Source organism: Trichoderma breve (assembly GCF_028502605.1).
Source record: "Trichoderma breve strain T069 chromosome 7 map unlocalized scaffold00007, whole genome shotgun sequence".
Lineage (NCBI taxonomy): Eukaryota > Fungi > Ascomycota > Sordariomycetes > Hypocreales > Hypocreaceae > Trichoderma > Trichoderma breve.
The window spans coordinates 453093-464759 of NW_026611593.1; the positions used below are offsets into that span (position 1 = coordinate 453093).

The 11667-nt window shown below is 46.7% G+C and overlaps 4 protein-coding genes across 4 annotated transcripts; 3 read left to right on the plus strand and 1 right to left on the minus strand.

Moving 5' to 3' along the window:
- Positions 1-867: 867 nt before the first annotated feature.
- Positions 868-2278, plus strand: T069G_10327 (alpha/beta hydrolase fold domain-containing protein; the record flags this gene model as incomplete). The annotated part of the gene is made up of 7 exons (XM_056177537.1): positions 868-931; positions 985-1111; positions 1177-1328; positions 1381-1488; positions 1550-1644; positions 1696-2076; positions 2135-2278. 7 exons carry the CDS (start codon positions 868-870, stop codon positions 2276-2278), a joined length of 1071 nt encoding a protein of 356 aa, XP_056023827.1.
- A 592-nt stretch (positions 2279-2870) lies between these two features.
- T069G_10328 (short chain dehydrogenase domain-containing protein) lies at positions 2871-3863 on the plus strand (the record flags this gene model as incomplete). Its single annotated transcript, XM_056177538.1, has 2 exons — positions 2871-3023; positions 3090-3863. 2 exons carry the CDS (start codon positions 2871-2873, stop codon positions 3861-3863), a joined length of 927 nt encoding a protein of 308 aa, XP_056023828.1.
- An 863-nt stretch (positions 3864-4726) lies between these two features.
- On the plus strand, positions 4727-8913 carry T069G_10329 (short chain dehydrogenase domain-containing protein; the record flags this gene model as incomplete). Its single annotated transcript, XM_056177539.1, has 12 exons — positions 4727-4802; positions 4875-5122; positions 5189-5433; positions 5504-5577; positions 5666-5857; positions 6441-6592; positions 6650-6802; positions 6854-7058; positions 7124-7155; positions 7211-8495; positions 8557-8705; positions 8800-8913. 12 exons carry the CDS (start codon positions 4727-4729, stop codon positions 8911-8913), a joined length of 2925 nt encoding a protein of 974 aa, XP_056023829.1.
- Positions 8914-9088: 175 nt separating this feature from the next.
- On the minus strand, positions 9089-10093 carry T069G_10330 (zinc-binding dehydrogenase domain-containing protein; the record flags this gene model as incomplete). The annotated part of the gene is made up of 1 exon (XM_056177540.1): positions 9089-10093. The coding sequence occupies one exon, from the start codon at positions 10091-10093 to the stop codon at positions 9089-9091; it is 1005 nt and encodes a 334-aa protein (XP_056023830.1).
- Between the last annotated feature and the right edge of the window lie 1574 nt (positions 10094-11667).

The following is an 11667-nucleotide window of genomic DNA, read 5'->3' on the forward strand; positions in this document are numbered from 1 at the left end:
ATGCTATGCTAAATATGACAACAAGAGGCAAGCAGGAATGGAACAAGACAAATGCGAAATGCGGAGTGCGAAGTGCGAGTAACGAAGTGCGAAGTGCGAAGTGCGAGGTGAGAGAGGTAGTGCAGATGAATAGTCACGAGAGTGATGCTTAATGGCTTCTCCTTTACAGGTAATTATTATATTTAATAAATGTCAAATTTAAGTGAATTAAATATAACCTAGAATCATTTTACTTCAACATTTCATTGATTCTCATATTTAATTCCCTCAAGGATCAAATGCGACCGAGGGCATCCTTGCAACCAGCAGTTGGGCAAAAAGCAACCAGTCTCATTATACTACCTATGTAGTATACCACTCCTGCGGTGCGTAACAGAACTGCTCAAGCTCGCACAGCGTGACCTACCCACAGCCCTGACTAAATAAGTTTAAGATGAGTGATGAATTTTTTAAAAAGAAGAGAGAGAATGGACGCCTCACGATAGCCGCTCTCTCTTACGAAAGTTACAATTTGTAACTTCAACACTGGCCGCATAACAAAACGTCTCCCAATCGAGCTGCATTTATGGACCATTAGCTGACGGTGGTTGAAGTATATCCAGCGCCAACACGGCCGATGACTTGTGGAATGGTTCCAGAACAGTGAAATAGTAGACCGGATGCCCAGGCGGAGATATTATCTCCGCCTCCGCGGTGCGCCAAGCTGGGACGAAATGTTCATGGCACCTTGCTCGGAGGGAGATAATACATAGTCCGACGAAATGGATTTGTAATTAATACTCAGCTATTAAAATTGTAACCTCTATCATTATATTTCCGATCAGCATATCCAGCTATCTGCATTGAAGATACATTCTCGTAGACACAATGTCTCACCCAAGGTTGACGAGAAGCGAGAGAATCGATATTGTCGTGGCTATTGCGGAAATTCGTCAGTTTTCCCCCATCCCTTTTGATTGACAGCTTATCTTAATATATATAAAGTCTTGAGCGGCATTTTCGGACTATTTACTGCTTTATTTCAAGGCTCCACAGGGGCGCCTGGCTACTCGACACGCGTTATTCATCATCTTTTACGAAAGACAGCCCGTTTGTCAGTGGCACAGTTCCAGTAGGTGGAAGAGAGATACCCGGACGATATGGAGGACATGTCTGTTAATTGTTCTTAAAACGAAGATATCTAGATCGAAACACCAGCACCGATCTAGTTTATTCTCAGTTCGCTGAAAGAACGGGAATTCCCCAGAACAGCATCTTGCTGTCCGATGGAACGCGCTGCCATTGGATTGGCTCCCAAGAATGCAAAAGGGTCTTGCTTTACTTCCCAGGTATGGTGAATCGATGACTATCCCCACCTTGCTCTAGTAACGCTTTGCATAGGAAGCTTTGTTCTCCCTTCTAGCAGATTTCATCTGCAGTTCGCAGCCAATTGTGCAAAAACACTCGAGCGCGAGGGACGGGAGGCAGCGGTTCTAGTAGTATCCACTGGTAAGACCAATTTACTAGATACAGTCGTTCATTTGTGTCGCATGCTAATGTGTATACATAGATCTCGCACCAGGCTCTCAGTATCCACACCAATTGAGTCAAGGAGCTACAGCTCTAAAATACTTGCTTGAAAAGACAGGACGAAGCCCATCAGATGTATGACGAACCATTCAATATACCATGGCGATGAGACTTGCTGAGTGATAGAAGATTACACTAGTCGGAGATTCGGCAGCAGGCAATCTGGCTCTTGCCCTCCTGTCACATATCAAGCATCCGGTCCCAAGTGTTCCGCTTCTTGAACTGAGAGAAGACCTCCAGGGCGTCATTCTCGCATCGCCGATCACAGAATTCGATGCTGCGACACAGTCGGCAATAGAAAACTCGAAGAAAGACTGGATTGATCAGAGTGCTATAAAAACGTGGGGTGACAACTATGCGGGGCATGGTGTTCGAGATATATATATTAACCCAGGCTTGGCATCAGAAGAGTGGTGGAAAGATATAAGGGTAAAGAAGGCAATCGTTCTCTATGGTGAGTACGAACTCGCAAGAGACAGCATCGAGACATGGGTTACGAAGTTCAAGGTAAGGCCGGCTCGCCATAAAAGTTCCGTACATGGAGCCAGGCTAAGACGGGTAACAGAAACACAATCCGGAGACAACAGTGATACTTGGGAAGGGCGAATTCCACGCACAACCGGTCATGGACCTTATGCGGGGCTCCAAAGTACCGAGCAGGCAAGCGGAGGCATTAAGATTATGGTTGACACAATCTTTGTGGTTATAAAAGACTTATACACTATTGAAATTTCTAGATATTTAATAATAATTGATCTCATATTAGTATCTTTGGGTAATTTATGCCCTATATCCAGCGAAAATATGCCTAAGAAATAAGAATATATAGTATTTACTAATATGACTTGCAAAGTTCATATTACTGCAATGATCTCTTCGTTACAGGACACAGATCCAATGAAGTCCAGAGCACAACATCTCGACCTTGACGGAATCTCTAAACGGCCAAGAATACACCTGGTGCATGGTGCGGTCATCAGTATTGAACGGGAGAGCATTTGGCAGCACCCATTCCCATGCCCGGCGGAGATACTCCCGCTCGTTTGGCAAGGAAATGCTTGATGGTAGCTATGATTCCGGTCCTGAATGCCTTTGATGGTCTCGTAGCATCCGAACATATATTCGGGACTCCGCGGCCCGGAAATAAAGTCCTGGACTTCTCAGGCAATTCTACTCCGTAGGAATACGCGATATCTATGATTTGGATTCATGCTTTTAAATAAGCTACTGCTAGCTCTTCACTTTAATGTTCCAAATCACATCACATTGCTGCATTAGACTCTACACTCCAACTCACCATCATGTCATTTGATCCAGCCAACCTTGATCCCATTGCGGATAAGTCTGTTCTTATCACTGGTGGTTCATCTGGTTTGGGCCTTGCCACAGCCCGTGCTTTTGTGGCTTCGGGCGCATACGTGACCATTGCAGATATCCAACCGCCTCCCGAAAATGTGTTTGGCGATGGACAGCACCGCGTCAACTTTTCTCTTTGCGATGTGAGAGACTCTTCATCGCAGACCGAAGCTTTCAAAGCGGCGATCAAGTTCGCCCCAAGTCATGGTCTTGACGTTGTTGCCCTTTTTGCTGCCGTGGACGATTCACCCAACCTTGTCGATCTCGTCAAGGCCTCTGACTCTCAGGCAATAAATGTGCCGCATCAACTCATCGCCAATGAAAAAAATGCTAGCGTTACTGAGGGTTCGTCTAATGGCAATGGGCCAAATTTAGACAACCTTAGCATAAAGTGTCTGGATGTGAACTTGAAGGGAATCTATTACTCAACCTATCTCGCCTTGCACTACCTGCAGCAGCCCGAATTGGCACCCTCTTCTCAAACCTCGATCTCGGACAATCGCTCGACAAAGTCGCTGATTTTGCTCTCCTCATTGGGTGGCTACCTTGATGACAGCCACGACAGTATATATTCCGCCACCAAGTACGGCATTCGAGGTCTCTTCCGCAGCATTCGACTGCGATCATACAATGAACTAAATGTGCGCTGCAATTTGGTAGCACCATGGGTCATCAGGACCCCGTTGACTGTCCCTCTCCAAGACTTCATGGATAAGAGCGGAATGCCTGAAGGAAAGGGACTGACTTTTGCAACTGTGGATGCTGTTGTTGACGCTGTGGGTCGGTGTGCCGTGGATGAGAATGTTGTTGGTCGCTCAATTGCTGTTATGCCTGAAGGCAACTTTGACCTCGGTGATGATGAAGAAGGACTCTGGGCAGGTGCAGCATTAAAGAAAATTGTGCAGGCGAGAAAGGATGCTGGAGATGTGATTGTTTGATGATTCTCCGTAGCGAGACATGCAGCGATCTGAATAAATTTTTCTTCGCTATTATAGCACCAAGAACTTAAGAGAGACGTAGTTTTGTCTTATTCTACAGGTTTGCAGTAAGTAACTCATAGGATACTAATACACAACTATAAACTCATCCGTATTATAATTGTGTACCTGTAATGTAATACGCTATAACCTACCGCCGCCCAAACGACGTCCCAGACAACCTTTGCGACTCCAGGTCTAAGAGGCTCCTTAGTTAACCTACGCTTCACTTTGCAATATATTCCAACTAATAGCAAAGCAAGTAGCATCTATGAGAGCTAAGTCATATACTGTAGATGTGTTAGATACAGTCAGGGGTGATAGGTCGGCTGAGCTGCGGAACGGGTTTGTTTCGGCCGCCCGCGGGATTCCGCGGAGGTGTGGAGTCACTGAATGCCTCATGCTCCATGGCTAGCCGGGGGTTGAGCTGCAGTGACAACTCGATATCTTTTTAGCTACTTTTAGAGTTGGTCGAAAATCCGGAGATAATTACATACTTGGAGACAGGCTGAGCCCCGGATCAGGAGATAATAACTCCGGATTCATGCTACAACTCTGCCAGACGTGGCCAGTTAAAGGGGGGCGGGTCTGCGTCACATCGCCGGACCTCCGGGCGTTACTCCGGACTCGGATGGCTTGGGCCGGAGCCACTCACGGCACTCCAACACTCCTGCAGCCCCTGCGCGCGGCACTTGGGACGCGATGAAAGGAAGCTGTTCCTTCTATTTAGGTCAATGACTCTATTGTGTTGAGTTCGCCAGATCATGTTTTGTTTTGTTCCAACGACAATTGAGATCTCTCCCGCAGAATATTAATCACCCACAATGCATTCGAAAGAACCCGAATTCTCTGAGAATGACATACCGGATCTGAGTGGCTACGTTACGATTGTTACGGGAGGTAAGAATTACGGTTACGAAGCTGTAGGAGAAGTTTTCGGTCTTAGTAACTTGCTAATTATATACGCGGTAGGGAATTCCGGTATTGGATATGAGACAGCCAACCAACTCGCGCTTCACAATGCGCGTGTCTACATCGCTAGCCGATCTCAAGAGCGAGTGAACCAAGCCATCGGTCAAATGTCACAGGCGGCCATGGGAAAGACGCTTGACTTGCATTTTCTTCAAATAGATCTACAGGATCTAAAGTCGGTCAAGGCAGCTGCCGAGCATTTCATGACACTAGAAACCCGCTTGGATATCTTGATCAACAATGCCGGTGTACGCTCGGTTCACTATCCTTATGTTTTTTCGGCCATCACATGCATCTAACTGAGCCATCAATAGGTCATGACCGTCCCCTTTAAACTCACCGCCGATGGGCTCGAGACGCAGTGGCAAGTCAACTACGTTTCGCCTCACATTTTTACCAGCAGTCTCATGCCTCTTTTGTTATCGACCGCGTCAACTCTGGATACTAAGGATCGAGTTCGAGTCGTTCATGTATCCAGCGATGCAGCCTTTTTCGGCCCCGACACAGTGCAGTGGAACGACGTCAATATGACTTCAACTAAGGGAGTGATGGAGCTGTGGTAAGTGGACTGTGATAGTATTGGGGAAATTACAAGTATCATCGCTCACCAAAGTAATCAATCGAACCAGGAAGAGATACGGACATTCGAAACAAGCTATCATACGTGATGCGAAAGAGTTGAATGATCGCTATAGTTCGCAAGGTACGTTGCCCAAGATCTCCTGGATAATTACATCTCATACTAAAGCGCCACAACACCGCAGGTGTTACTGCGTACTCTGTTCATCCAGGCATTGTCAAATCGAATCTGCAAGGACACGACCCGACCCTTATGGGAAAGGTCGTTCGAGTGGCGATGAAGCTCGGAGCTGGTGACACGCCTCTCCATGGAGCACTCAATTCGCTGTATTGTGCCACGAGCCCCAGCGCACCGGTTCAAGGGCAGGGAAGGTTCTTTGTTCCGGTTGGCAAGCCGGATTCACGTGCGGACAAATGGATCAGGGACAGAGAGGGAAATTCACGATTGTGGGAGCTGGGAGAGAGTCAATTAAAACGCCTATAGTAAATCGGACCGTACTATAAGGTGTTTTGCTCTTATTTGGTTGCGTTATTACAATAGTTATAGAAACGTTCACATGGTGGATTGTAATTAGTCCTTTTCATTAATAAATCTGTTGTTTCGAAATATTCTAATTTTAATGAATTTTATTAACCTCTATTCTCGGCGGAGCTCGGACAGCAGTCTAAATCCGCGGGGCGACTAACTCCGCAGCCTACATGTAGAGTGCTATTTGCTTTCATCTCAATACAAGACGTGAACGTAAGGCCTCTGTGTTATATATCGGGCACTATTGAACACTTCCTCACTATGGTATTAGAGCAATTTTTGCCCTCCAACATAAGCAAATCGAATGGCAACCTCATCAGAGAGGAGGGACCCTTCTATGAACCCGCCGCCTTACGATGAAGGGAGGCGATTGAGACCTCAACTGTCGTGCACATACTGCAGACAAAAGAAGTAGGTATAAGTCTCCTTCTTGCGTATATCCGGTCTGTCTCATTCAGTTACCTCAAGGCTCAAGTGCGACCGAGGGCATCCTTGCGACAACTGCGCAAAACGCAACCAGTCTCAATCATGTCAGTATACCAATCCTGCGGTGCGCAACAGAACTGCCCAAGCTCGCCGGGTGACCTACTCTAGCGATATTGCTGAGAGAGTACGTCACTTGGAAAATCTCGTCCTTTCTTTGGGAGCTCGAAATTCCGGCCTGCAGAACCAAAGCACCAATGCAGGAACGATTCGTGTAGCAGTTCCGGACGATCATGGTGGGCTGTCGCAAGAAATCGGCACTCCAGGGACGATGCATGGAGATCAGATGGGCACGAGATGGTTTGATGATACGCATTGGCAAGCTATAATGGATGATGTAAGTGCTTGCGGTGGTCTCTCTACTGAAGCAAAGCTAATATAACCAAAGATAGCAGAGCTCAAGGGCTGCACAGATACACAATCACGCGGTGACCCCCTTCCAGACACCGTAGAGGAAGAGAATTACGGCCTGACATTGTTTTTCGGCCTGTCACAGTCGATGAACCGGCCTGATTTGCTGGCATCCCTCCCTTCAAGGCCTGTCGTCGACCGGCTCGTTTCTCGGTACTTCAACACCAAGGAGCCTATACTAAGTATGTGACACCATGGCAAGGCACTAGTGCTTCTCTGAGATGAACAAATGCTTATAAGGCTTCAGTGGTCCTCCATACTCCAACCTTCTATAGAGAGGTAACTATACGTATTCGGGAATACATCTACAAACGAAAACTGATGGCAACCACAGTATACGCAATTCTGGGAGAACCAACAGGCAGCGCCTGTCGCTTGGATCAGTCTCCTCTTCAATATCTTGTGCTACTCTGTCTCCTTTTACCAGCGTGCAGGCGATGCTCTTCCGGGTTCGCTGGGTGAGCCAAGGCGTGCTCGCGATAGGTTCAGAACCCGTGCTGCGCAATGCCTGGTGCTCGCAGACTATACCAGACCAGGTCGATACAAGGTCGAGGCTCTCCTGCTCTACTCCGGAACAGAATTCATGAGAACCAGAGATAGCCAGATTGGCATTTCTATTCTGTTCGGGGTCATTGTTAAGCTGGCCATGCACATGGGTTACCATCGCAACTCAAAACACTACCAGAATCTTTCGGTCTTCGAAGGCGAAATGAGGAGGCGGGCTTGGGCATTGATTTGGCAAGTAGACCATCTTGTTTCGTTCCAAGTTGGTCTTCCTAGAACGATATCTGATTCGCAGTGTGACGCCGGGCTGCCTCACAATCTTGTTGACGAGGACTTTGACGAGACGACAAAAGTGCTTCCCACGCCTCGACCCATTACGGAGCGGACTCCGGTAACATACACAATCATGAAAGGAAGACTTGTGTCTGTTTTTGCCCGGATTGTTGAAAACCCCAACTTGACAGGAGGTGCAATGCACGAGGATGTGACGCAGCTTGATAAACATCTACAGGACGCACACATCTCTCTGCCGCCTGTTTTGCGCATCCGTACGATGAACATGTCTATTACCGATCCTCCAGACCTCATCATGCAACGGTATAATCTCGAATTGCTCTACCAGAAAGCCCGATGCGTGCTTCATCGCAGATACTTGACCGACTACCGATCAGATTTGAGATATGCTTACTCAAGGTGGTCGTGTGTAGATGCAGCGACGCAGATTATTCGCCACCAGAGTGACCTCTACGACGAGACGTTACCAGGTGGGCAGCTGTATAAAGATAGATGGTACATATCATCGCTCACAAGCCATGACTTTCTCCTGGCTGCGATGGTCTTATGCCTGGAACTCTCTTGGAAGACGACGAGCGACCCGCCAAATCTATACCCTGGCTCAATGAGTTCAACACCCAAAAGCCGAGAAGAACTGTCCAAAATATTGGAGACCTCGTACAGCATTTGGACTGCATTCAGTGAAACGTCAACGGAAGCTCGCAAGGCATCCAGAGCGCTGGCACTGATGCTTCAAAGCGCTAAGAGAAACCGTCCAGGCTCTAGAGATATGGGAGAGGAGCCAGTGCGAGATCAAAGACCGAGGCTGCGTCATATTAATCGTATGTCGTTTCATATCCTCTTTCGGACTTCCAACCATGTAATGCTAGTAACACTTTGCAGATGACGCCAGGCATCTCCCCCTGGAAAACAGCCAGCCTCAGATGTTCCTCCCCAGCGAAACACAGGCAGAACCAGACCTAAGCGGAATGGCAGAGCAGACATCGATGGCGATTGAGGATATGATGAATAACCCCGAAGGGTTTGATTGGGTAAGCGCTTTTTAACATTTCTGTCCCGTGTTTCCATATGGCACATCTCCCCAAAACATTCCATCCTTTAAAAAGTCGTTACTAACTCTGCTAGAATGCTTGGGATAACCAAATCCAACACAACAGTTGGGAATTAACAGATGAGACGTGGATGGCAAGTTTGGCACCTTCCGATTCTCAGTTGTCAATGTTCTCGCCTACAGACTAATAGACGCGCGTGGCTGTGGGTTGCAATGTGTAAATTACTCGCTTATCAGGATGTATCAAGGATTTGCTATAAAATTCCCGTGTTCTCCTCAAATATTGCTTGTCTATAACGAGTGCCAAACTTATGTCCGCCCGATCAACAACATCCATGTCTACCAAGTACCTAGTAATCATCCTCATACGGCAACGTCACCCACTGTCAAAACCACCTTGCCCTGAGTCCTGCCCTCGTGAACTGATTTGACGGCTTCGAAACCCTCAGATAGTGGGAAAACTTTTCCGACACAAGGCTTAATCTTTTTCGCTGCCACGAACGAAATAAGATCTCTAAACTCATCCAGCGTGCCTGCATATACTCCATGGATGCTAAGCTGATCAACCAATAGACGGAATGCATCTGTAGGCAGTTCAAACCCGCCGTGGCCACCGCAAACCACAATTGTACCTCCCGCTTTGACCGAAGCAACTGAATGCTTCCAAGTCACAGTGCCGCTAGTATCGAACACGGCATCGACTTGCGTGGGAAGCGTCTCCCCAGAGTCAAACGTTTTCTCGGCGCCAAGAGACTCTGCAAGTTTTCTTTTCTCAGCAGTACGACCAGTGGCCCATACACGCATTCCAGCAGCAACACCAAGCTGGATAAGAGCCGTGGTAACACCACCTGAGCTGCCTTGCACAAGCATAGTCTGGCCAGGTCGCAGTCCGGACTTGGTGAAGAGCATACGATAGGCAGTAAGCCAAGCAATTCCAAGTACAGAGCCCGATACCGAGTCGATTTCTTTAGGCAGCGGCAAAAGGTTGGCTGGTGGGATAGCAACATATTCCGCTAGGGTACCATCTCTAATTTCGGACGGGACATTGCGCTTTTCATCCTTTGTCTCATCGCCAATATATCCGGGTGAGATCATAACGGGGTAAATTATGACTCGTGATCCATCTTCAAGAGTTCCAACACCCTCGCAGCCTATAATAATCGGAAAAGTGATTTTGTGCATCCCAACGCCCTTTAGGGTAAAAACGTCGTGCCAGTTGACAGTTGCGGCCTCGATTTTGACGCGTTTCCAACCCTCTGGAACCTTGGGCAAGGGTACTTGGCCAACTGTGAGACCGGCCAGAGGGTTTTCATTATCACCTTTGGCTGCATATACCGCTAGCATAGTCTGTGCCCCGGATGATGCCATGGTGTATAAGTGGAGATTTTGTGAGAGTATGTGTTGTAGGTATTAGATTCGAGAGCAAGTGCTGAGAGACTATGTGTATGGAATGAAGGTGAATTAGAAGATTGTGTGGCCGAAGTAGACTGATAGAGCCATACCTTTATATAAAAGGACGTTGAAGGTGTGAATACTATCGGTGGAGAGGCGGAGAATCTTGGCTATCTAGCAACCCTATAAAACTACAAGCTACATTTCTAATAAGTATGGTCTCCGTGAATAGACACCTGTATTTGTTATTAGGTTCCTCACTGACAACATGGTAGGACCTTGGAAAGATTCATCGAATGTGACATTTTGGGTGCGGAATTCCGCATCTTCGAATCTTACCCACACCAAGAGTATATAGAAGTCCACAAATATGATTCATAACGCTAGAAATCTCGCATACACTAAATTTGTCAGATAGTCTAATCATACTTCTTATTGTGTGGGATAATGTCCGGTTTCCCCTTCCACTTCGCTCCGATTTGTTAATACCATGACATGGAGACTGCGCTCCGCACCAATACGGAGATTTCTATACAACCTCTTCTTAGACTACCCATGACCTCCAGTAGACTATATAATAACTTTGAAGGTCTCTCATGAGACACTGTGATGGGAGAATGCATGATGTGGATACAGGCTGAGTTCATCCCGTGTGAATGTAACTACCTAACTACAACTTGATGCTACAGACCATATCTTTTAACTTTTTCTCTTGGCGACTGGAATTTAGGAGTTATATTATATAGAAAACAACAATTTACGATCAGTATACTAGGTCTCGCCCAAGGTGAATACCCATAGTGTTTGTGGTGCCTACTATGAATCAGGATTTATTTATTATAGTCAAGAAAAGGAGACTGCCGTTTATTTACTGCTACCTCCTGGGTTAGATAGAGAAGAACAGTGAAATGACTCATAACGTATATCAGAATTTGCCTTGAGAAGCTCTACAGGCTGAAATTGAGAAGGGAGGATGGTTAGAGAAACGCCTCTTTGAGGGCGCGATTCACTATTGCAACAATCACTATAAACCTCGCTGCCATCAACACTATGTTACTAAATATGATGCGCATCAGAATTCACCATTTCATTTATTGTAGCTGATAATATGTATTTACTCCGACAGGTGAATGCAACTGACGTGGTGAATTGATCATGCAATATGCCTAGACGAATCTTCATTCACTTCTATTTCGTTTGCTGTTTGCTTCTCAAGCCTCTCAGTGAATTCTGGTCTCTAGATTATAATTGACTTGGTCTACGCAACATTTCGAAGTCTACCGCCTCAGACTTTATCCTAAGATCTAAGGCATCCCAGTAGCATATTCATATTGCTGTGGGCATCAACGGATCGCGAGTCATGATGTTTCTGCTGTCGTCTTTAGCTCGGCGTTTAGCCATAAGAGCAGAGTCATCATCATTCGCCGTGAAAGTACCGGTATGTAACAGAAGTTATCAGGATTGGGTAGTACTAACACCACCATTGACAACACATCAGCTCCGACCACCTGGTATCCACAACCCTCCTCGCTTTTCTACATCTAGCCACG